Source organism: Sphaerodactylus townsendi, linkage group LG15 (assembly GCF_021028975.2).
Source record: "Sphaerodactylus townsendi isolate TG3544 linkage group LG15, MPM_Stown_v2.3, whole genome shotgun sequence".
NCBI lineage: Eukaryota > Metazoa > Chordata > Lepidosauria > Squamata > Sphaerodactylidae > Sphaerodactylus > Sphaerodactylus townsendi.
This window is the reverse complement of record NC_059439.1, coordinates 34,258,569-34,284,661: the sequence shown is the minus strand read 5'-3', so window position 1 is coordinate 34,284,661 and position 26,093 is coordinate 34,258,569. Positions and strand designations below refer to the sequence as shown.

Sequence of the window (26,093 nt, the reverse complement as noted above, 5' to 3'; positions counted from 1 at the left end):
GGGGTGGAGCATGTCGGAGATTTGGGGGGCAGGGCAGGGGTGGGAGGGGGCACACGGGCAGTTCATGTCGTGGGCACAGTTTCCCCTCCCTTCCTCACTGATAGCAGTCCTATCCAGAAGCAAGTTCCATTATTTCTGAAATAAGTGTTCAAAATTAGAATGGTGAGAATAGGCCTTTATACATCTTCTGGAGTTAATCTTCTAGAAAAAGCCCATAGTTAGTGATATACCAGCTATAGTTAAATTTTATATGTAAATTTAGTTGGACATAAGTGGGCCACAGAAGGTCTCTTCAGCAGTTTAAGTTCCACTGACAAAGTATAAAGGACCCTAAAGAATCTTCTTTGTTTAGTCTTTGCTTTATCAAAGGTAAAGCCAGAAAAATGTTTTATGTTTATAAACATTGTTTATTTTTCATTGTTAACACAGATTGGAATGTTGGTATTAATGAATGTAGAAGATTCCTTGGTTGGACTTTTGTTTAAAATATCTCGACAGACATCCTTGGACATTAATCTCCTAACAAATATTTCCTTACTAAAAAAAAACCAGACAAATGAACTACACAGAAGCAAATGTCATTTGATTCAGTCATTCTTACTGCCAGAAAACCGTTCTTATGACGGCATTTGAAGCTCCTTGAAGTTGAACACTTCTTCTTGATTCCGTGGTTTTTATTAGAAAAGGAAACAATATTCGATATGCACAGATATGCAAGTGCTCTTACAGATAGTGGTCAGTTGACTGAGACAAAAAGAGGCAAGAAAGGCAGAGACAGACATACCGTAGACACCAGTTTGGTTTGTGATCATTTTAGCGTACCAGAAAGCCCTTTACTACAATCTCCAAAACTGTGGGGTGCTCTGAGGGCACCACTGATCCTAAATTTGTCCTCATATTATTGAAAAGAAAGTGAGAAAGCTCTGTTGTCTGACTTCAACTGAGCAGCATTTCTTGAATACTTGGTCATGTTATTATCAGCTTGCCATTGCATTTCCATTTCCAGATATGAATGAATGTTTTGAGTGTCCTGAAAGTCAGTATCCAAACAAAGGCCAGAATTCATGCATACCGAAAGAGATCAGCTTTTTGTCTTATGGAGAACCTTTGGGTATCAGCTTGGCTGTTGTCACTCTTTCCTTCTCTTTCATCACAGCTGTGGTGCTCGGGATCTTTATTAAGCACCGGGAAACTCCCATAGTCAAAGCCAACAACCGGGACCTCACCTACACTCTCCTCATCTCCCTCCTCTTGTCTTTCCTTTGTGTTTTGCTGTTCATTGGCCAGCCTGAGAAGTGGACCTGTCTCCTTCGACAAACGGCTTTCGGCATTATCTTCTCAGTGGCTGTTTCTTGTGTTTTAGCCAAAACAGTCATTGTGGTTCTGGCTTTCATGGCCGCAAAACCAGGATCCAGAATGAGGAGATGGCTGGGGAAAAAATTGGCCAGTTCCATTGTCCTTGCATGTTCCCTTTTCCAAGCTACTATCTGTACCGTGTGGTTAGCAACATGTCCCCCCTTCCCTGGTTTTGACATGCACTCAATGACGGAGACAATTGTGTTGGAATGTAAGGAGGGCTCAGCCACCATGTTTTACAGTGTCCTGAGCTTTCTTGGCTTCCTGGCCATCGTCAGCTTCACTGTGGCTTTCTTAGCCAGGAAGTTACCGGACAGTTTCAACGAAGCCAAGTTCATCACCTTCAGCATGTTGGTCTTTTGCAGTGTGTGGGTCTCCTTCGTTCCAACCTACTTGAGCACCAAGGGCAAATCCATGGTGGCTGTGGAGATCTTCTCCATCTTAACCTCCAGTGCTGGGCTACTGACCTGCATCTTCTTCCCAAAATGCTACATCATTATAGAAAGACCTGAGATGAACAAAAGAGGACAGTTGATAAAAATAAAAACTTAGGCCCCTTCCGCACACGCAAAATAATGCGTTTTCAAACCACTTTCACAACTGTTTGCAAGTGGATTTTGCTATTCCGCACAGCTTCAAAGAGCACTGAAAGCAGTTTGAAAGTGCATTATTCTGCATGTGCAGAATGAGCCTTAGATTGTATGATGCAAATACCAGGATCCATTGTATTATATTCAACTGTGCTGGGACTGGTGGGCCTATGTCTTCTTCTGGGCCAATTGTTTCTACATTACAATGTGTACTTTGTGTGAGCTGTGCATTTAGTCTGAGAATTAGCAAGCACATTTGTAGCTGGGTTTCCTGAACTGGTCAATAGTCCATTCAGTTTGGGTTTCAAGTGTTCACAATCTTCTTGAAGATCTGTGTTTGGCCCTTTGTGTAGTGTTAAATAATTTTGAATAGGAGGAGGGGTTTACTCCTTGCTTGTGCCTGTAATTTTGCCTGTTTCTGGATTTTTAATGATTGTAATGGACCACATGTTCAGTTTGTATCAATGGTTGTATAATAAATTATTAGACCCCTTGGAAATAAATGCATTTCTCAGTCCAAAACAGATTGCAAACTGCTTTCCTTTGAACTTGGCATTTTCAGATGCACCATGAAACTGTATTTCTGGAGCTATTTTGGAGTATTCTTCCTTGTTTTAAATTTATTATCCTGAAAAAATAATTGGATCATTTTAACTGGAATCATGATTGATGGGTGCGTTTGTTGTTCCATGCTCTTCCACGGGAGATATTGTGACACTATGGTCCACTGGGCAGTTTGAGTCTGTCTGAAGCAATGTGAAGCGGTTGGAGACGGGCACTGCAAATTCCAACCCAGCCGAATTGGAGATGGTAGAATTTCCTCCAACAAGGAAGTCGTCAATCTTCAATTGCTTGTTGGCAGGAGGAGAGCAAACCTCTTCCAAATCTCGGGAGCGTTTGCTAGGAGCCATGCCGGCAGCTACTAGTTGTTAGCTGTAACTCCCACTACCAGGTCTCCACACTGCTTATCTCAGCCAGCAAACTGCAACACCACTGGCAATAAAACCGAGGGCCATAAAACAATAAAACGCTAATACAAACATTAAAAGATAAGGCTGAAAGCAATTACTTAAGTTTATCCCGGAGCTCAGCGTGACTCAGAAGTTAACGCGCCGCCATCTTGAGAGCCGGACTCCCCCTTTTACCCAACTGGAATCATAACAAAAGAATGCTCCACCAGTAGGTCAGCAAAAAAGAAATAACGCTCCTATTTCATCTCCATACACTGAACAGCCAGAGTAAGAGCTTGAGGATTACTTGATTCATCTGTTAAAGTTTCATTCTCAAACTTATATTTGAGAATCTCCCATCCAGATCTCTGCCTATTTTCACCTTGAGATATCCTCAGAACGGACTGCCAGGGACCTGGATAAAAAAAAATCCAGGTGAATATCTAGCCTGATATCAAAAATCCAGGGGAATTGCAAATGGTGAGGAATTCTTTGGACTCACAAAATGGGAATAGCACAGCTTCTGGAACGATGCATGGGACTCTACCACCATGTCTCTTGCCATCCTGGTAAACCCTACCTTGAATAAGCAGTTTATTCTCCTTGAGAAAAGGACAGTACAACTTTTTCAGATTCTGTCCCCTTTGATTTCTCATTTGCCCCCCTGATAAGGCAACAACTAAGGGCGTCGTAATTAAAACTGTGTTACTTTATTGCAAGATCATTTTATGCTCCTTGGGGCCCGAACCAAAAAAAGGCCTGGCTCAGCTCAAGGCTGATGGAACTTCTTCCAAGCTAGGGAGAGGGAAGGACGGGGCTTTTAGCAGCTCAGAGCAACCCGAACCGGTGGAAAACCTATGAATCCCACCACTGGTCTCAGTGTATTTCTGTCTGACTCAATCTGTGGAGAAACGCAGAACTGATACAAGGTCTCTAAAGGAACCACCAGAAACTCAACTTTGGCCCTTTCCCCACTTCCCTTAAGCCCCGCGCTACTCGAGGAGAGTAGCGCGGGGTCACTCGGCACTCCCCACTGAGAGGAGCGGCGACAGCGCAACCGCCCCGAAGCTGCTGCTGTCGCGCCCCTCAGTGCGCAGCATCCCAGGCGCTCTTCTCAATGGCACCTTTTGATGGCCCCGTGCAGAGTGCGGGGGTCGGTAGGGGCTGACCTTGAGGTAGCAGCGCCCTGGGATGCTCGCAGGCATGGGAACCAACGCCGGCATAGAGGGGAAGGACGAAAGTGGGGAACGGCCCATAGTTTCCAGGGTTTCCTGGAGAGGTATTCTGCCACTTCTGGATTCTACCCAAAAGTGACATCACACCATAGATCTGGTAGCCATTTTTGTTTTATTCTTCTGTTGCTGTCATTAAGAGCAGGGAACCGGAGATTCCTGTCCTTGTGGCAGACTGGCAACACTGCAGATATCACTTGCTTCAGTTCAGTGTATTACTCCAGGAACTGTCCATTGCGAGTTCAAGGAAGCAGGGAGCTGTTTCCTTGGACTTTGTAAATCCCCAGGCATTTTGACAGCATTATACAAGAAAATAATATAATATTAACATCAATCTAAGGGAAATAACACCACAATGCTTTTTTCTACCACCAGTTGTGACTAATTATTATCATCCCTGCAATCATCAAATTAACCACAATTACTTCCACCTCTATTCCAATTTCCTAGACAGAAGATTGAAGGAAACTATTAATAGTCCCCATGTCATTCAGAGCAGGGGCAGGGGACAGAGAAGAATTCATCAAGCTCAGCCCTGACATTGGGATATACAAATGTACAATCAAAACGCCCGACCATTCAAACAGGATAGTCAGAGACACATGGAAACTTTGTCTGAACAGCTGAACTCGTTCCTGGAACATTTGTCACTCAAGACGGTGTTGTTTCTGGCGGTTGAATTTGAATTAGTGCCTCTGGCAATGTGTAGGGTTCCTCTTAGTAAATGCCCCATCAGGGATCCTCTTCCTATTGTTCACAAATACTATAAATCAGGGGATCTCATCATTGCTGCCATTCTGTCTCAGATCTACATTGCTATTGATCCAATCATGTTTGAAAAATGTCCATCTGAGGAACTGTTCGCTGACCTTTCGTAAGAAAATGCCCATTTTCTTCCCCTTGTGCAAGTAGATTTGAGTGAGATTCAGTTCGCTGGAAAATGGTTGGCACATAGTTCTGTTCTTGCTTTTCATTCTTGATTTCAGAATCCAAATGTTGTTGGGATCTGTTCTCCTCTTTCCGTGTTATGTTGCAGTTAAGTCTATTATGTTGGCCACTTTTGAAGATGTGTTTAGCAGAATTATGACTGGTCAGCCATCCTTGATTCTGTCCAGAGATATTCTGCATTCTAATCTACTGGTTGAGGATCACATATGTAGTTTGGGAAATATTTTAATCTGACTCCACTGAATCAGTACTGAGTGTCCTTTCTGTTTGCTTCTTTGTTGGTTCAAATTCCGATGGTCCCTGCAAGGTATGTACTTATTACTTAGAGAATTTTTATGTCTTCTTTTCTGGGGGAAAAGATATTCTTCATCTCCACAGAGCTGTAAAGTATTACAAGGTCTATTTTTTCTCAAATAGAACTCTTCATATTCTGGGGATATAGTCTTTCCGGTGTCTTAGATGTAAGGTATAGATAGCAGTTATGTTGGGCTGGAATCAGACAGAAGAAGACTTCATTTTCTGCTTGAAGTCATCTGCTCTCATTGCAGGTTCCTGACTCACAACTACCAGCATATCCTAGCCTTGGATTTTGCTGTGAAGCAGATCAATGAAAATCCTCAGCTCTTACCCAACATCACTCTGGGATTTGACATCTACAATAGCCATTTCAATCCAAGCTGGACCTATCTTGCCTCAATGGAACTTCTCTCTACAAAGGGCAGGTTCATCCCCAACTACAAGTCTGCTTCCCAGAGCCGTCCCGTCGCAGCCATCACAGGACCTAACTCTGACATCTGTCTCTATGCGGCAACCATTCTCTGCTTCTACAAGATCCCACAGGTAAGGTGTAACCATGAAGAATGAAACATTAGCACGCACTTAACACTTTTTCTGGCCGTTTAGATATGTATCGCAGACAAAGACTGGCATCATTGTAAGATTAGGTAGATCTCATGTGTAGCTGAAAGGCTGTACATAGAACATAATTAATGACATTCCTCAGTACTTAGAAAATCAAATGATTCAGAGTTAATCCTTTTGTGGATGTACCAATGACATAAGAATGTAGAGCCTCTGTACCTCATCTTGGTCCGCATTAATACAAAAAGTTAGTTTAGTTGGCATGTCAAATTATACATTCAATAATGTAATACGGAAACCAAATAATCACTAATAGTAGTTTTGAAATCTCTCCCCTGCTACTCTGTCTGTAGATCTCATATGGCTCTGCACCCAGGACAGATAACAAAATGGAAGCTGTTTTCTTTCACCAAATGTTCCCAAGCCAGACCCATCAAAATATAGGGATTCTTCACCTTCTGTTATATTTCAAGTGGACGTGGATTGGGATGATTTCTCTGTCTGATGAGACAGGAGAAAGATTTGTACAGGACATGGTTCCTATGCTATCGCAGAAGGGCATCTGTGTGGACTTCATAGCCATAATGCCAGAAGTAGCATTTTCCAGTGAAGCTGCAGAGGGAGTGGCTGAAGCAGTTAAAAAGTACAAAGTTGTCATGGGAAGCACTGCCAAAGTTTTGGTCCTCCATGGGGAAATTCATACCATGATAATGTTAAGATTGTTTCTCCAACTCCCAGAACTTGAGGATACACCACTCTGTGAGACAGCTAAACTCTGGATATGGACAGCTCAGATGGACTTCACCTCTCTACCCTTTGAAAGTAGCTGGGACATCAGTTCTATCCACGGTGCCATATCCTTCGCAGTTAACTCAGTAGAGCTCTCAGGATTCCAGAAATTTATTCAGGAGAGAAAGCTTGACTCTGAAGAAAAAGATGGCTTCATCAGACCATTCTGGCAATTGGCTTTTCTTTGTTCATTCACTGACTCCACAGCAGTCCAAGAGGATGGAGAAATGTGCACAGGAGAGGAGGAGTTGGGGGCTCTTCCGGGATCTGTTTTTGAAACCATCACAACTGCCCACAGCTACAGCATCTACAACGGAGTTTATGCTCTGGCACATGCTTTGCAAGATTGGCAGTTCTCCGGTTTTAGACTCAGAGTAACCACACACAGCAGGCAGTGGAATCTCCTAGACCATGAGGGGTGGCAGGTGACATTTATTTTTTATTAATTTATTTTTGTTTATATCCCTCCCTATCCCCACATTCTAATCATACTCACTTATTTGTTGAATGGATTTGTTGGCCAAAACATGTGCACCCTCTTTTCTCTGAGAACGTATGATAGGGAACAAACAAACCCCTACAGGCACAAGTTAACTTACCACAAATTGAATTCTGGCCTTTTCAATCACTGTAAAACACCCTGAATACATTTCTTACCATCTCTCTAAACCAAATTTCTGGCTTCATATTTCCATTAACCTCCAAGAAGAGCTGTTGGAAACATTCTTAATAGCTGTCCTAAAGTGATGAAGCGAATGTGTTACCATGGTATTCGTACCATGAACTACCGGTAATTTCCCCAGAACAGGAGGAAGAGTAACAAACCTCTCTGAGGAGGGTACCTTAAACAGGTGATTGGAGCAGTGGGCTTCTATGTTTAGCAGTAGTTAAAGCTTCCTAGTCATTTTAATGGCAATCCCAATTAAAATCCCATTTCAGTAAACCATATCAGAAGTTACAGCAGCTGGGAGTGGTGCATCTAATTCAATAGACTAATAGTGGAGAAAATATGATGTATATGAAAAAGAAGACAGCTCCATCAGGGACTTCTGGAAACAGGTGTTTTGGTGTTCCTTCTCCACAGTTGACATGAATGGAAAATGGACATGGGAGAGAAGTCAAAGGCTCTTCCGGGATCTGTTTTTGAAACAATCCCAACTGTCCACAGCTACATATATATATATTACATACATAAGCCTTCATTGGCATAATCAGAGGTGGGATCCAGCAAGTTCTCACAGGTTCCCGAGAGGAGGTTACAAATTATTTGTGTGTGCCGAGAGGGGGTTACTAATTCGTGATTTTGCCACGTGATTTTTGCCTTAGTTATGCCCCTCCTCTCAGCAGTAGTGCCCAGAACTTGAAGCAGTCTAGCAGGAGGTGCACCGGTGTGTGTGGCAGCCTGCGTGAATTCATTTCCCGCCCAAGGACTGGTGCAGCAGCTGTGTCCTTGCCACAGACCCGCCCAGGAATGCCCTGCCCCCAGAATGCCCGGCCACGCCCCCGTCGTGCCCTGCCCAGCCCCATTGGCACTACGCCACAGTTTGAATCCCACCACCATGGGAACCTGTTACTAAATTTTTTGGATCCCACCACTGGGCATAAGATACAGAAAAAGAAATCAATAGACTATCCAGTTCACTAGGAAAGAGTCCACCACACATGAGGAGTGGAGAACCAAACTCAGTTCTCCATATTAGAGTCCACCTGCTCTACATCAATTCACATTGACTCTCCCTAGTATGTTGACATATTAAATTCTGTAAGTCTCCCCACTGTGTACCTGAACATAGATTTAAGGAAAACAATATCAACAGTTCTCTTGTTTGAAAAAGTATCATCCCATTTCATATTTGCATATCTTGCATTTCTGTATGAATTGGTGTTTTGCTTTTTGTCTGCCTTTAGCTCTACCACTTTCTGAGAAGTGTCTCCTTCAACAACAGTGCTGGGGAAAGCATTTCCTTTGACACAAATGGGGAACTAGTAACCAACTTGGATATTGTCAACTGGGTCACCTTCCCAAATCAGTCCTTTCTTCGAGTCAAAGTGGGAAAGGCCGACTCAACGGCTCTTTCTGAAAAAATGTTCTCCATTAATGACAAGGCCATTGTATGGCCCGCTATGTTCAACCAGGTAGGATTTATAAATGTTCTAGGACATCTCAACTAATGCTGCTGTAACCTCTAACTGTGGGTTCTGTGGGGCAGAACTTGGAATGAGTGCAACAACAAATTTTAAAAACAAAATGGTTTAATTTCTTAACATATAACATCAACATTTAACATCACACTTCAAGGTCCTGTTCAGGTTGCAATTTCAAGTCCTTATATTTACAGTCTACTGATCCTGCCAAGTCCAATTCTTCTTTGCAAGTGGGTTGGCTCCTGAAGACTCCAAGGGCTTGATGAACAGGATTCAACGTGATGAAGGTTTCCAGGAGAACTCTCACCCATTACAACCACAAAAAGAAACCCTGAAACAATAAACTCCAACATTTACAACATAGCAAAAATAAACAACTACCTTCCCGGTAGTTCCCAACAACATTGCAGTTACCTTAAGGGGCTTATACAAATCAAGGTCCGCGTCTGGTAGCCTTGTCTCCTCCAAACTACATGAGCTCTGCAGCCTCTTGCTGCTTTGAGTCTCCATCCCTTTCTGGGTCAACCCATTCTGAGCATGGGGGTTACACTACCAGTGCTGAAATAGGAATAAAATATTCACATGCTATTTTTTTCTCTGTGTTTGTTCTGCTGATTAGGTGGTGAATAGCTAAATCATCATTTTCTTCTAATACTGTTGTTAGGAAAAGCTTTGAACAAATGGTTCAGTGTATTTTGGGTCATGTCATTAACATCCTTTGTGTTCCTTCCAAGCAGAAGAGATTATAAATAAAGATATATTTAGATATATAGCATGGAAAAAATGACAATAGTCGAATCCTCATGGAAAGGAACAGCTTGATCAAATAAAAATAACTGGTTTTTACACCCCACATATATTTACCACGAGGAGCCTAAAAGCAGCTAAGAATTGGCCTTCCCTTCCCTTCCCTCCCACCAGACTTAAGTCCATAATGCCCAGTGGGGGCTTTCCAGCAGGGGGGAGGTTTGGTTGCAATTTTAGCATCCCCACACCAATGGAAAGGCTCCTTGGGAGTGGCAGGCTCGTGCAGGCATGGCGTCACATCTAGATGCCTGATTGTTGGATGGGGCTTTGAAGTGTTCAACATAAGGCAGGAGGTATCAACACCCTTCACATCAACTTTGCTAATTTCAGTTCTTGCTTGGACCTTTATCTTTGGCTCATTCCGCACATGCAGAATAATGCACTTTCAAACTGCTTCCAGTGCTCTTTGAAGCTGTGCGGAATGGCAAAATCCACTTGCAAACAGTTGTGAAAGTAGTTTGAAAATGCATTATTTTGTGTGTGCGGAAGGGGCCTTTGATTTTGCTGACTTGACTGGCATGGGATCTCAGCCTCAAGAGACACTACAGCTGGAAGGTTCCTGCCTTAACAAAATGCCTCATTTTGAACGATTGAAATGGTGCTTATATTGTCCGGAATAAAAGAATACAAAAGTTTCAATTCTTCGTTGCACTCCAAATGTTCCACTGAAGTCATGCTATCATGCCATGCCAACCCATTATAACTGCAATTACACCAATAAGATATACATTTGGGATAGCAAATGAAAATGGGTGCGTTTAATACGTATCTTTCATTTGGGCCAGGTGCAGCCCCTTTCGGTTTGCAATGAATACTGTCGTTCTGGTTACAGCAAAAGAAAGATCGAAGGCAGACCTTTTTGCTGTTATGACTGTCTTCCGTGTCCACAAGGGAAGATTTCAAACGAGAAGGGTAAGAGATTCGACTATCAGATATGTTCATTGTATTTCGATATGTACATAGAATGGTGAGAATGGCCCTGTAGACATCTCCTGAATTTCATGTTTTGCTCAACCCAGGAGTTAATCTTCCAGAAGAAGCCCATAGTTAGTGATATACTTGCTATAGCTAAACTATGTAAAATTAGTTAGACCTAAGTGGGCCACAGAAGGTCTCTTCAGCAGCTTAAGTTCAACTGACCAAGTATACAGGACCCTATAGAACCTTCCGAGTCTTTGTTTATTCTTTGCTTTATCAAAGGTAAAGTCAGGAAAAATGTTTTATGTTTGCAGACATGAATGAATGTTTTGAGTGTCCTGAAGGTCAGTATCCAAACAAATGCCAGAATTCATGCATACCGAAAGAGATCAGCTTTTTAACTTACGGAGAACCTTTGGGGATCAGCCTGGCCGCTGTTGCTCTTTCCTTCTTTGTCATCACGGCTGTGGTGCTTGGGATCTTTGTTAAGCACCGGGAGACTCCCATAGTCAAAGCCAACAACCGGGATCTCACCTACACTCTCCTCATCTCTCTCCTCTTGTCTTTCCTTTGTGGTTTGCTGTTCATTGGCCAACCTCAGAAGTGGACCTGTCTCCTTCGACAAACGGCTTTCGGCATTATCTTCTCAGTGGCTGTTTCTTGTGTTTTAGCCAAAACTGTCATTGTAGTTCTGGCTTTTCTGGCCACAAAACCAGGATCCAGAATGAGGAGATGGCTGGGGAAAAAGTTGGCCAGTTCCATTGTCCTTGCATGTTCCCTTTTCCAAACTACTATATGTACCGTGTGGTTGGCAACATCTCCCCCCTTCCCAGGTTTTGACAGGCACTCAATGACAGAGACAATTGTGCTGGAATGTAACGAGGGGTCTGTCACCATGTTTTACGGTGTCCTGAGCTTTCTTGGCTTCCTGGCCCTCATCAGCTTCACTGTGGCTTTCTTAGCCAGGAAGTTACCGGACAGTTTCAATGAAGCCAAGTTCATCACCTTCAGCATGTTGGTCTTTTGCAGTGTGTGGGTCTCCTTCGTTCCAACCTACTTGAGCACCAAGGGCAAATCCATGGTGGCTGTGGAGATCTTCTCCATCTTAACCTCCAGTGCTGGATTACTGGCCTGCATCTTCTTCCCAAAATGCTACGTCATTATAGTAAGACCTGAGCAGAATAAAAAAGGACATCTAATGAGAAAGCATGAAGTTGAATGAATTACTCACATTCAGAAGAGTACTTGGGGTAGCTGTTAGGCTGGTATAAGTGCCTGTTTCATTCAATCAAGCAGGAGTTTACTGCTCAAGTCATATGCCTAGAATCACATGAGCTTCTGGAAAGATCTCTCCTTTCTTCTTCCAGCAAAACTTGAGAGATAGACTGCACAAAGGTCCAGATTAAGAACTTGCATAGACAGTGTTTGCTCTTCCTATATTTAGTGTAAATTAATTTGTCATCTAATAAAGTTCTACAAAACAACTTACTTGCATTTCTGCCCTAGTATTTACTCTGCTAATTCATTGCAATACACCAGTAATGGACTTATGATTTGTGCAGGCTGAAGCGTCTGTATTCTTCCCTCTGAAGTTCTTTTCCCCAAGTCTCTATCTGGCTGTTTCATCAAATGTTGTTCAATTGTTTTTGCAGATTTTTCTCCCATTTTATGAGTTTTGTGTATAATATTTTCCACTTCCCAAGTTGATTGTCTGTAGATAAGGGTGTATCAGTTGTATAATTATTGATTGCAACCTTTCCTTTCAAAAAAAGTGCATTTGTCAAATCCCAAGCTGATTGCAAAGTTCTTTCCTTTAAACTCAGTATTTCCAAACTGGGGAACACATCCCTTTTCTGAAGCCCTGACTTCTTATCTCCTGATTTATAACCAAGGTCACATTACACATAGTAGAATAGTCAAACTGTTATTTCAAGCTCTCTGAGCAGCTGCACATCAAATTAGTCCTTTGTGCTGGGCATTGTGTCATGGGTTTGCAAAGGAGCATGGGATTTCTAGTCCCCTCTAGCTGCTTTTACACCAATGGTTATCATTCCATTTGGAGGTGTCCGGGTGAAATCAATAAATTTCTAACATCCTGATAAAATTTTCGATACAACAAACTGTAAGTAGTTGTTTCACCAGAGTTGCAAGGGCACAGTTGGGCCTTCATATATACATATAAAGTAAGGTGACCAGCCGTCCCACTTTTGGCGGGACACTCACACTTTTCCGCAATGTGTCCTGCGTCCCGCGGGGTTTTTAAATTGTCCCGATTAGGCAATGCGCTCCTGCAGCCGCGTGCTCCTCCTGCGCTGCCGCACTGCCTTCTGGGGCACTTCCCTGTTTCTTGCCGTGTCACAGAGGCGGGGAAACGAGAGGCATGCAAAGGCAGTGGCTAGCGCAGGGCTTTCTGCCGGCTGCAAAGCCACTACCCTTGCGGCGCTCCCCAGTTTCAACGTCGGGATGAGGCCTGCACCTGGCGTAAGGGCCCCTTGGGCCACCACCTCGGCTGGTCGGCTTGGGAGGGCCTTCGGGATTGTCATCGCCACTGATTTCGCCGTCCTCCAGCTCGCCCTCCTCTTTCGGTGAGAGGCTGCTCGAGGGGCGCGCCTCCGCCTTCTCTTCAGCCTCAGGAGTTGCCATCGGGGTGACTCGGCGCCAGCAGGAGAGAGGAAGCCGGTCAGGTCGATCTGCCCACGGGATCCTCGCACAGTTTCGATTCCTCTCCGAGAACGCTGCGGCTGGCCGGGCCGTCCCTAAACTTGTACGCGCACAACACCCTTTCCCCTTTGCTTTGCACAAACTCTTGCGATATCTCCCCCTTCCCTTCCTCCAAGAGAGACAGGGGGAGCGAACATCACAACAAGGGGCGTGATGGGAGCTGTAGTCCCCCGCTGCCTGGCAATGGACCCAAGGGTGGCTGCTTCAGGAAACTGGGGGGTGGGGATAATGGTGGCTTAACAGACCCAGTGCTCCCGCTGTTCGGGAAAGGGCGAGGAAAGTAATTATTCTAGTGAAGTTTAGGCCTAGAGGCAGGCAGAATCGACGTCAACTATGCCACGGGCGGGTGTCTGTAAGCGCATTTAAAGTAAGGTGACCAGATTTTTACTCCTGTAACGTGGGGAGTTTCAACCGGGGACCGCCGCAAAAGGCAGTGCGTTTCTGCGGCCGTGTGCGCCTCCTGCGCTGCTGCACTGCCTTCTGGGGTGCTTCTCTGTTTCCTGACTGGGGAGCGTCGCAAAAGGCAGTGTGCTCCTGCAGCCGCGCGGGCGCGCACGCGCACGCGCACCCTGCGTTACAGGAGTAAAAATTTGGTCACCTTAATATAAAGTCTCCCACTAAGCAGAACCAATGGAAAGGCATGAAAAGGAGCCCTTTAAAAGATCCACTGAAATCTGAAGAAGTGGATGGATGTTAGAAACCAACACACATCATTAAAAGAATTACGCCCAACACTAAAATATGCCCGTGGAATTCACGGCCAGTCCCCACTGACAAGTTTGCAGTCTTTCGGGGATGGCAACATGAGATAAGATTACACTCATCTTTGCATGTTACAGTTTCTGGTTATTTTTATGTTTGGCTATCATGACATCGAAGACACTTCTGCTTACAGAAGATAATGCAGAAAACCAGAAACTTTTCATTATCATGATTTTGAGCATCACATAAATCTTTAACTAAAAAAAAATACACCCAGAAGCCCAGAGAGAATCACACGCATGTTGAAACACATCCTGTTCTAAGAAATAGTGATGGAAGGATGAATGAGAGTAAAAGACAATTAACATTATAAGCTTTTGAGTCATTCAAAAGCCAGCAAAACAGAATGCAAATACTAAAACTGAGGAAAAGTATACCAGGAAAAGTCACCAGGAAAAGCTAATGTTGACTTGTAAACTTAATATAATTTGCAGAGTAGCATAAAAGAGAGAGACACAGTTGCTGGTTTTATGCAAACGAATTTTTCTATTAAGGGAGAGTTACATGGGAGAACATAAGAACACCTTACTATAGCACTACACTTAGGCTCATTCCGCACATGCAGAATAATGCACTTTCAAGCTGCTTTCAGTGCTCTTTGAAGCTGTGCGGAATAGCAAAATCCACTTGCAAACAGTTGTGAAAGTGGTTTGAAAACGCATTATTTTGCGTGTGCGGAAGGGGCCTTAGTTATATTTTACTACCTTGTAGTCACATCATGATGGTGACTCTGGCTGATTCCGCATGGGCCAAAAACAGTGGTGTGAAAATGGTGTGAAAACAGAATAAACCCTTTTACACGGTTGTAAACCCTTTTACACTGTTTTCACACCGTTTTCACACTGCTGTTTTTGGCCCATGCAGAATCAGCCTCTGACTAACAGAGAAACAGACTTTATAACTTTCTGTCTATGTGACTAGTTCCACGCAGGCAATGCTGGAGCCAACTGATCAATAGCTTAATCAATGGACTGGCTATAAAACTCTGACCTCAGTAACTAATTTCAATGCATACAGTTAACCCCTTCATGTCTGAAATCTTTTAATTGCTAGGAGGATTCAGGACCATAAGGTTAAATCCTCTGATAGATAACTCTTCCCTTTGTGATGCTAAAATTGTGCTTTCTTTTGTTAAGTTTATCATTTATGCCCAGGAAGAAGTCTATTCACTAGAACATAAGGAGCAGCAGTGGCGTAGGAGGTTAAGAGCTCGTGTATCTAATCTGGAGGAACCAGGTTTGATTCCCAGCTCTGTCGCCTGAGCTGTGGAGGCTTATCTGGGGAATTCAGATTAGCCTGTGCACTCTCACACACGCCAGCTGGGTGACCTTGGGCTAGTCACAGCTTCTCGGAGCTCTCTCAGCCCCACCCACCTCACAGGGTGTTTGTTGTGAGGGGGGAAGGGCAAGGAGATTGTAAGCCCCTTTGAGTCTCCTGCAGGAGAGAAAGGGGGGATATAAATCCAAACTCTTCTTCTTCTTCTCTTCTTAAGTACCCCCTATATGACAAGCTTAGAGAAGAAATCCTGGCACCAATTTTGAGTGAATGGGCTGGAAAAGACAATAAATGGAAATTGAACTATTTGCTGTTGGGTAAGGACCAAAGAGTTTCCAGTGATGTAGCCCATTTTTGTGTTTTAGTAAACAGAGGCCCCTTCCGCACAGGCAAAATAATGCGTTTTCAAGCCACTTTCACAACTGTTTGCAAGTGGATTTTGCTATTCCGCACAGCTTCAAAGAGCACTGAAAGCAGTTTGAAAGTGCATTATTCTGCATGTGCGGAATGAGCCTAATACAGAAGAGCAGGTGGACAGGAGACCCTTAATTCCTATAGAGCACAGGTGTCAAACTCGCAGCCCTCCAGGTGTTATGGACTACAGTTCCCATCATCTCCTGCCAGCATCATGCTGGCAGGGGATGGTGGGAACTGTAGTCCATAACATCTGGAGGGCCATGAGTTTGACACCTGTGCTATAGAGGAATGTTAAAATAAGCTTTACTTTATATTTTAACTTTCCATGGCCTCTTCCGCACATGCAGAATAACGCACTTTCAGTCCACTTTCAGTAAACTTGGAAGCTGTGCAGAATAGCAAAATCTGCTTGCAAACAATTGTGAAAGTGGATTGAAAGCATATTATTCTGCATGTGCGGAAGGGGCCAACGCTAATCTCCTCGTTTGTAAATAATCTGGAATTTGGCTTTTCATGAATTGCTGTTTTATTGGTTATTAATCATAAATAAACTACTACTACTACTACTACTACTACTACTACTACTACTACTACTACTACTACTACTACTACTACTACCACTACTAATTTATGCCCATCAAGGTACTGAACTAAACTGATAGCAACAGAACAAATGATAATGTTAGGAAAGTCAAAAGAAACCAGAAGTGTGAATCCCTGGAGGCAGTATCTGACAAACATGTTTTCCCCCTCTGGCAGGGTCCAAATATTTTGCAGTTGTGGCCAACTCCCCTGTAATTTTCAAAATCACAATCATTCACTCACCTGTTCAAAGCTTCAGTGGTTTTTGAGAATGCAGTGAAAACCCACGAGCAAGTTTGAGACGGCTATAAGAAAATCTCCTGTGCCACTCACAGCAACGATTAAGGTCAAGAGAGTGGCGGGACCGTGTCAGATTGAACTACTGGATAAAACGCCCTTCGAATCAGCATCTCTTGATTGACATTGAGACTTGCTTTTTGACTGAGACTGGAGATCCGGCTGCCTAGATAGTGTTCTAATGGAGAAATCAGCCATCAGCAAGAAGTGTTATAGAGCCATTCGATAGAATCAGCACCTTATTATGGCACCTCTGATGTTGATGATGATGATGATTCCCCAAATTATGAGCAAAGAACATGCTATGAAGTGTAGGGGGGACCGTATGCTTTGGGTTCCACACGAGTGGTACCAACCAGGTGACATCCTCATTGGCGAGATTGCAACTCACGTCTCTTACATTTTCCCCAACATTTCCTTCGAGAAACATCCGTCTCAGGAGCAGACTTCAGTTCCCCTGTAAAGAGCTATTCCTTTATTAGAAATTAACTATGCTTTGATTTGACTGAGTGACTTGTTATGTCTTATTCCCACCCTTTTAGGAAAGTAAGTCATTTATTTACAGTCAGTGACCAGTAGTAAAAGATCAGGGTACATCAGTTTCAAGGTACCATTACCATAGTATATATATATATATAGACAAAAGAGTACTAGAAGCACTATTCAAATGTTGCATAATCTATAATCTATAATAAGAGTACTAAAAGCACTATACGAAATATTACATAGTCTATGGTATTTACAAGAAGGAATATTTGCGAGACTATTATAATTATTATTGTACTTATACACAGTCGGTGACTGTTTACTAAAAGGTCAACTCGTGAAAAAGCAAGTAGTAGGTAAAATGCATTTGATTATGACAAAAAATTAAAAAGTGAATATAACTACACTTGTAAAGTGTTTTTAGGAAAGTAGGAGGCCCGTGGCACAGAGTGGTAAACTGCCATGGTGTAGCCAAAGCTCTGCTCACAGCCTGAGTTCAATCCTGAGGGAAGTCAGTTTCAGGTCACCGCCTCAAGGTTGATTCAGCCTTCTGTCCTTCCAAGGATGAAGGGTACCCGGCTTGCTAAGTGTAGAGTCTGTAGACAGCTGGAAAAGGTGATGGCAAATCACTCTGTCAACCTAGTCTGCCCGCGTGTTGTAGTGGTCAAGAGCAGGTGGATTCTAATCTGGAGAACCGGGTTTGATTCCCCACTCCTCCACCTGAGTGGAAGCTTATCTGGTGAACCAGATGTGTTTCCGCACTCCTACATTCCTGCTGGGTGACCTCAGGTTAGTCACAGGTTTTTTGGAACTCTCTCAGCCCCACCTACCTCACAAGGTGTCTGTTGTGGGGAAAGGAAGGAAAAGGAGCTTGCAAGCCACCTTGAGAGAAAGGGGGTATAAATCCAAACTCTTCTTCTTCTGTCTAGAAAATGTTGTGATGTGATATCACTCCATGACCTGGTGCTTATTCACCGGACTACCTTTTACCCATCTTTTAGGGGAAAGTGTGTATTCAGTTTTTATATGGTTCATGTCCCACCAGTTGTCTGCCTGTTCTCACATGGCTCCCATCTGGACTGTAGCCACTTCAGCCGCCATCCGATGCGGCTGGATCAAACCATGCTTTCTATTGGCACAACAAAGGCAAACAACAATATTCTTTAATTTCCCTCCTCAGTGCATCCCCACCCTGTATGGTTCCCCCCCCCCTTTGTGTAGATACCAGAATACCTGAAATAGTTTTCTGGCAGTCAGCTCCATCTCCCAAGGGTTCTAGTTTACCATGTGGTTTCATACAGCAGCAAGCAAGATGACCAGAGGGCTACCAAACATGGCATAAAGGCCAAGGCGCTTCTCTGTTTCAATAAAATTATGGTCATTTCTCTGCAACTGAGGTGTTCGTTCGGTTACTCGGTGCTACTGGATCTACGCCTCCCCGTTCTTTCCTCCCGCCCTTAATTGCTGGGCCGCAATCAGTCAACGCACTCAGTTGATAAATCTCTGACACTTTTCCTCTATCCATTCTTCAGTTCTAGGGACTAAATGTTGTTACAAAAATAATTCAGGCAATTGTAATTAAGTGTAAAGTAATACCACGAAGCTTTCTGAGAACAGAATGACTTGGTAATAAAATTGTTGGGCGCACTGCATGGTTTTTTTTTTCCCACGAAAGAACATCTAATTGTGTTTGCAGCCTGGTGACCAAGTTCCACCAGCAACTCCTGTCTTTGGTGTTCGCAATCAAGGAGATCAACGAGAATCCCAGGATCTTGCCCAACATCACTCTGGGCTTCCACATCTATGACAGCTACAGTGATGCGAGGACGACCTATCGCAATACCCTGGGCCTGCTTTTCACATCTTACAGGTTCGTCCCCAACTACAAATGCTGCTTCCAGAAAAAGCTCATGGGGGTCATTGGAGGACTCGATTTTCACATCTCCTCCTGCATGGAGGACATCTTGAAGCGTTACAAGATTCCACAGGTAAGATTTCTGGACGGGTGTAATGGAGAAATTCCCCTTGATCCTTGCATTGTATCTTTGCAGCTTAGCTTCTTTCATTATAACACACCTCCCACCTTCTAACTGGGATACAAAGAAACTGAGATCTCCATTCGATCTTGTACCTCCATTCAATGTTGTAGTTTATAACCCAACATTTCTAGTTGGTGTCTAAGGTGCTACTAGACTCAAATCTAGCTGATTTTCAAATCTCCTCCTGCATGGAGGACATCTTGAAGCTTTACAAGATTCCACAGGTAAGATTTCTGGACGGGTGTAATGGAGAAATTCCCCTTGATCCTTGCATTGTATCTTTGCAGCTTAGCTTCTTTCATTATAACACACCTCCCACCTTCTAACCGGGATACAAAGAAACTGAGATCTCCATTCTATCTTGTACCTCCATTCAATGTTGTAGTTTATAACCCAACATTTCTAAGTTGGCATCTAAGGTGCTACTAGACTCAAATCTAGCTGTTTTTCTAATCCTTACACAAGCTTTTGGAAGGTCTGATTCCCATTATTCACTAAAACACTAACTTCCTTTGTTTTCTTCTTCAAGTTTTCTTATGGCTCATTTGAAACGGGAGCGAGCTCCAATGCCTTTCCCCCTGCATTTTACTGCATGGTCCCCAACGAAGCCCTTCAGTATGCAGGAATCGTCCAGTTGCTTCTGCATTTCAGGTGGAAATGGGTTGGGCTCATGACTATGGACGATGACGCCGGAGAATATTTCTTCCAAACTCTGGAGGCCATGCTTTCCCAGAAAGGAGTCTGTTTGGCCTTCAGAGAAATAGTGCCCAAAAATATGCGCTTAAACCGCATAGCTGATGTTCTTGAGGACATGATGAGTCACATTCCCATTGTGATGGAGAGCAAAGTGAACGCATTTGTTGTGTATGGAGAGACTGCCGTCATTACGTGGCTGGCGACCATTATATGGGTAACCACACTGGTGATTCCTATGACAGACCTCAGCTATAAGGGAAAGGTCTCTGCAGGAAAGGTGTGGATTACAACGGCCCAGATCGATTTCATGTTCAATCTCTTTCAGAAAGACTGGGACATCCAAATGTTTCACGGTTCGATGTCTTTTTCACCCCACTCAAATGAGCCTCCTGGTTTCCAAAATTTTCTTCAGTCTGTAGGACGTACTTGGCCAAAAGGAAATGGTTTTTTCAAAGATTTCTGGGAGCAAGCGTTTGACTGCTCACTAGTTCCAACCTCTTCGGAGCCACCAGAGGGCAACAAAAGATGTACCAGGGAAGAAAAGTTGGAAAGTCTTCCTGGTCCTTTCTTTGAAATGAGCATGACCAGCCACAGCTATAGCATCTACACTGCTGTCTATGCGGTGACACATGCACTGCAGGCCCTATGTTCATCTCACACCAACCGTAGAGCACGGGAGGAAGAACACAGACTGGAATGTGTGAACATAGAACCTTGGCAGGTAATTCGTCCCCTCTGAGAAAAAAATAATGGCCTAGATACCAATGGGTGGTTTGGCATGCAATAGCCCACATGCCTTTGCTCGACAAAATGTCTGCAAAGTGGTGGAGCCTACCTCTGCCCCATCTTCTCAGACTCATTTTGATTCCTTGCAGAAATCAGTGCCATGAAACCTTGTAACTGCCTTGTCACAAGACCAGGAATTGGGGGAGGGGGTGACCACGCCTGTCTTTATTTTAAAAAACCCAGAAAATGAGAAAACATTCTGATACGGATATTTCTTAGCTAACTGGCACGCTTCCTGGCAGGCTTCGTTTCAGACTTGGGTTCGGGTGATGCTCCCTCCTGCCCGGCTTGGCTTAGTATATCCTTTGTTCCCTCTCCTGGGTTTTCAGGTAAACATTTCCTGGCCATGCTGTAAGCCAGGGGTCCCCAAACTACGGCCCGGGGGCCAAATGCGGCCCCCTGAAGGCATTTATCCGGCCCGCCAGGCATGGCAGCGATGGCTCCATTCATGTGCAGTGGGGCCTCCAGGGAGAGGAGGAACCGGCCCCAACGGCTGTTGATTGCAATTACATGATGGCACCCCCAAATCTCCATGAATTTTCTGACCCAGAGTTGGAAACCTTACACGTGGCAACTCCTGCTCCGCCCTTCCCTCTCGGCTACTCCATGTGTTGCTCTCAGGCTTTCTGTTCCGGCTCACTCCCATTGGCATCAGCCAGGTTGGCTAATCGCTCGCTGGCTGCTAGGGAGGAAGAACCCAGGAAGATACCTGATCCTGGGTTAGATGGAATGCTTCATTGGGAAAGTTCTGCTTTTTTTTACAGGGGAAGGTATTCCACAGCCTCCCCAACAATATTTGGAGCCCACCCTGTACTTGACATACTTTGGTCACTGTTCTAAAAATAGACCATAACAGAAAGGCTAAAAGGTGAAATCAAACATTTTACAATCATTTGTGCATAGGAATTTGTTCATAGTTTTTTTTTAGTCCGGCCCTCCAACAGTCTGAGGGACAGTGAACTGGCCCCCTGTTTAAAAAGTTTGGGGACCCCTGCTGTAAGCCAATTCTTTGTTCTACCCACTGTTTGGCTACTAGTTTCCTTTTGGGTAATTTATTCAAAGCCTTTTGGTTTCCTATCCGGAGGTCAAAGGCCTTGTCAGGCTAGTGTGAATTTGCCTGATGCTGTACCCCCAGCAACCTCTTCACACACCTATTCTCCCATGAATCATTCTTTCAACTACAAAACTAGCTGAGAAAGGCCCTTTCCCCACTTACCGTTTGCTGCGCTCTACTCTCCCCAAATAGCGCGGGGTCCAGCGGCGCTCCCCACGAGTCCAGGTAGCGACAACGCAACCGCCCCGACTCTGCCACTCTCCCCCAGCGCGTGTCATTTCTGCTGCTGAAAAAACAGCACCATTTCTGCTGCTGAAAAAACGGCAATGGGGAACACAACCCCGAGCCAGAAAGGACTCGCGCTGAGAGTGGTGCGCCGCAAACGGTAAGTGGGGAAAGGGCCAAAGTTACACTCATCCTAATTTGCCACTCTCTGCTTGCATCTGTTGGTAAAGTGGGCTGTTCTCCATTCCCACGACTTTTCAGTTGCAAGTTTCCGCCTAAAGTAAAGGAACTTGGCAACTTGTTTGAAAAAAAATCTCAGCAACAAAATGAGACCCCAACGCTTAGCATTTCTTTCTCTCTTCCCTCTAGCTCCACTCATTTCTCCAGAGGATCTCATTCAACACCACCTCAGGAGATGAAATTGCCTTTAATGATCACCGAGAAATAGAAGGTGGATTTCATGTCAGAAACTTGGTCACCTTCCCAAATAACTCCTATTTTAAAGTCCAGGTGGGAAGACTGGATCCTCGGGCTCCTCCAGGCCGAGAGCTGATCCTGGAGGACAGCAAAATTGAGTGGCACAAAAATTTGACACAGGTGGGGATCCGTACATCCGCCCATTGTAGGAAGGTAATTCACAGCAATGGTCAGGTGATCAAATTAGGCAAAATGAATAAAAGATTTTTATTCATGCAATGCATCCTGCAGTCATAGGAAGGGCGGGCTATGTTTGGGAAGCATCACTAAGGTCTTGGCTCCTACTAACATTATCACGGGTGCAAGAGGGAAGAGGAGTCCTTTTTCATCACTCTTCTTCTCTTTCTAATAAACAAATACTGCTGTGACAGCAGGGAGGAAGGGTGGGCAAGTCATCATCTACGGAAGGAGAAGGTCAAGACCATGCACAGGCCTGCTTTTATACCCTGATGTAGCAGGCTGCACGAGCACTGGCCACCCTTCCTAACTCCCCCCCAGGACATCATGTAGCAGCTGGCCATGCTTTCTCCCTCCCCACATCTCCCAAACTACAAATGGTAGGGCAGGTAAATCCCGGGCGCATATTCTCAGTGTTAAATTCTTCTTTGACTCAAGGACAGGTGCCTCCCACCTCTGTGTGCAACGACCCCTGCCCGCCAGGTTACAACAAGAAAAAAAAGGAGGATGCAAAATTTTGTTGCTACAATTGTGTTCCCTGTCCGGAAGAGATGATCTCAGATGAGAACGGTAAGAGAGGCGCAGCTCAAGATACAAGCTGAATCTAACATCCAGCCACCCATTTATGACTAATGGTGCGGGGTTCAGATGGAGCTTAGATGCTTTCTGATGATTTATTTATTTATTTATTCTTTCAACTTTTATACCGCCCCATCCCCGAAGGGCTCTGGGCGGTGTACAACAGACAGTCGCATAAATAAAACAGCTAAAACCTTTAAAAGCAGCAATAAAAATAAAGGTTAAACATAACTAATTATTATGAATAAAAGTGGCGTCCAGCAACCCCATTTTTTAAAAAAAAATCCTCTCTCAAGAGGGAGGAGCAGCAAGTCCCAAGATGGCAAGAGGCCCAGATGTAAAGGACCGGGGGGGGGGCACCATCAACGGCTGGTCCCTCCAAAGGCCCGGCGGAACAACTCCATCTTACAGGCCCTGCGGAATTCAGTAAGGTCCCGCAGGGCCCAGACAGCTGGTGGGAGAGTGTTCCACCAGCCCGGGGCCAAAGCCGTAAAGGCCCTGGCCTGCGTGGAGGCCAGCTGTATCATCGAGGGGCTAGGGACCACCAGTAAATTGGCCTCCACTGAACTAAGAGGCCGTACAGGGACGTATGGGGTGATGCAGTCTCGAAGATACGAGGGCCCCAGGCCATGTAAGACCTTAAAGGTCATCACCAGCACCTTGAAGATGATTCGGAACTCTACTGGGAGCCAGTGCAGCTGGCACAATGATGAGATATGGCCTGTGAAATCAATATAAAAAATGTGATTGAAGGAGGTGTTCCATTATTATGCATTTCAGCATGTATTGCTTGTTACTAAGGTCTTTTGTGAAGTAACAAGATATGTTAGAGATATATGATAAGAAGGTGATACGGTGATTACAAGGCTTGTTCCCTGGGGATATGTGCATAAGGATTAAGACCATCTTTAAAAACCCACCCTGATTTCAGGCATTGCTTGCTATAAACCCTCAAGCTAGATTAGAAGAAGAAGGAGGTTTGGATTTATATTCCCCCCTTTCTCTCCTGTAAGGAGACTCAAAGGGGCTGACAATCTCCTTTCCCTTCCCCCCACCACACAACAAACACCCTGTAAGGTAGGTGGGGCTGAGAGAGCTCCGAAGAACTGTGACTAGCCCAAGGTCACCCAGCTGGCGTGTGTGGGAGAGCACAGGCTAATCTGAATTCCCTAGATAGGCCTCCACAGCTCAAGCAGCAGAGCAGGGAATCAAACCCGGTTCCTCCAGATTAGAGTGCACCTGCTCTTAACCACTAAACCACTGCTGCTCTTAGGTTTGTCACTCTGCTGACACTCAGGCTTGAAAAGTAGTGGATTGCTAAATAGAATTACCAGCGTACATATAAGCATATGTTTGTTTTTCAGACATGGATGACTGTGTCAGTTGCCCAGAAGATCGCTATCCAAATAATGACCAAGATCAATGTCTTCCCAAGACCACAAATTTCCTGTCCTTTGAAGAACCTTTGGGCATTGTTTTATCTCTCTTGGCTCTTTCCTTTTCTCTGATCGCAGCTCTAGTGTTCGGAATCTTCATCAAGCACCGGGACACTCCCATTGTCAAAGCCAACAACCGGAGCCTCACCTATGTTCTCCTTCTCTCTCTCCTTCTTTGCTTCCTCTGTCCCTTACTCTTCATTGGACGGCCTAACAGTTTGACCTGCCTTCTCCGACAAACAGCTTTTGGTATTATCTTCTCAGTGGCGGTATCTTCTGTCTTGGCCAAAACTGTCACAGTGGTGGTGGCTTTCATGGCCTCCAAGCCAGGAACTAATTTCCGAAAGTGGAGGGGGAAAAGGTTTGCATTTCCTGTTGTCACTTCCCTCTCTCTTGTTCAAGCGGGTATCTGTGCTGTTTGGCTGGCAATTTCCCCTCCATTTCCTGATCTGGACATGCATTTGGTGAGCAGAGAAATCACAGTGAAATGCAATGAAGGGTCAGTGAGCATGTTTTACTGCGTCCTGGGCTATCTGGGTTTCCTGGCCACCATTAGCTTTGCTGTGGCTTTCCTAGCTAGGAAATTACCTGACAGTTTTAATGAGGCCAAGTTCATCAGCTTCAGCATGTTGGTTTTTTGCAGCGTTTGGCTGTCCTTCATTCCAACTTACCTGAGCACAAGAGGAAAAGAGATGGTGGCCGTGGAGATCTTCTCCATCTTGGCTTCTGGGGCTGGACTACTGGGTTGCATCTTTTCTCCCAAATGCTTCATCATTGTGTTGAGGCCTCATCTGAACAAAAAAGAACAGCTCATGAGGAGAAAATATTGAAGTATTGATACACTGTCAAAGACTTTCATAGTCAAAATCGACTGGCTTGTGGGGACAGATCAGAATGTGTATAAATTTGTGTATTTAATCAAGGAGGATTAATTCAAATGAACCAAGGATTGCAAAGAATCAAAATGGTTTCTGTGTAAAGAGACAGCAGGTTTGCTTGTCTCCAACAGGTCAGAAGCCTGCATTTTGCAGTAGGTCAAAGGAATGTTACCACTATGCAGGCAGGCTACAGATAACATCTTTGGGATCTTGGAACTACAGGTTACTACGTGACAGCAGAAATGTGCATTTTATAGTTGTGGTAGAACTAGCTAAATCAGTGTGATTAGTTAAAATAGGAATAAGAGTTTTTCTATATAGTTAAATGAACACAGAGAGAATGATTCATATTCACATGTATTTGTATTTCACTATAATTCTATTGTGTTAGAATCATTGTATTAGAATTATGTTTTAACATTTCAAACTGGGGAATTGTTAGAATCATTTCAAACTGTGGGAGAAGAGAAGTTTTATGATCTTAAAGAATGCTGCATAGCCCAGAGGCATTGCCTGAGGACATCGGCTCTCTCTGGGAGCAACTTAGCAGAACAGGTTTTTCTTGAAAACAAGAAAGACAGCTAGCTGTCCTTTGCATATGGGCAGGGAT

General features: G+C 44.3%; 3 protein-coding genes across 3 annotated transcripts in view; all 3 read left to right on the top strand.

The window, feature by feature from the left end:
• The window catches only part of LOC125444378 (vomeronasal type-2 receptor 26-like), a 54,689-nt gene extending 52,781 nt beyond the window's left edge, over nucleotides 1–1,908 (top strand). The window contains exon 9 of the mRNA XM_048516789.1: nucleotides 1,007–1,908. Within this exon, the coding sequence (XP_048372746.1) occupies nucleotides 1,007–1,908 (902 nt within the window). The remainder of the gene's footprint in view (nucleotides 1–1,006) is intronic.
• Nucleotides 1,909–4,730: 2,822 nt separating this feature from the next.
• LOC125444377 (vomeronasal type-2 receptor 26-like) lies at nucleotides 4,731–11,818 on the top strand. The gene is made up of 6 exons (XM_048516787.1): nucleotides 4,731–5,002; nucleotides 5,739–5,916; nucleotides 6,291–7,151; nucleotides 8,635–8,862; nucleotides 10,464–10,590; nucleotides 10,911–11,818. Exons 1-6 carry the CDS (start codon nucleotides 4,731–4,733, stop codon nucleotides 11,816–11,818), a joined length of 2,574 nt encoding a protein of 857 aa, XP_048372744.1.
• Nucleotides 11,819–19,046: 7,228 nt separating this feature from the next.
• LOC125444376 (vomeronasal type-2 receptor 26-like) lies at nucleotides 19,047–25,435 on the top strand. The gene is made up of 5 exons (XM_048516786.1): nucleotides 19,047–19,124; nucleotides 19,705–20,592; nucleotides 22,306–22,533; nucleotides 23,034–23,160; nucleotides 24,534–25,435. The coding sequence occupies exons 1-5, from the start codon at nucleotides 19,047–19,049 to the stop codon at nucleotides 25,433–25,435; spliced, it is 2,223 nt and encodes a 740-aa protein (XP_048372743.1).
• Nucleotides 25,436–26,093: the final 658 nt, after the last annotated feature.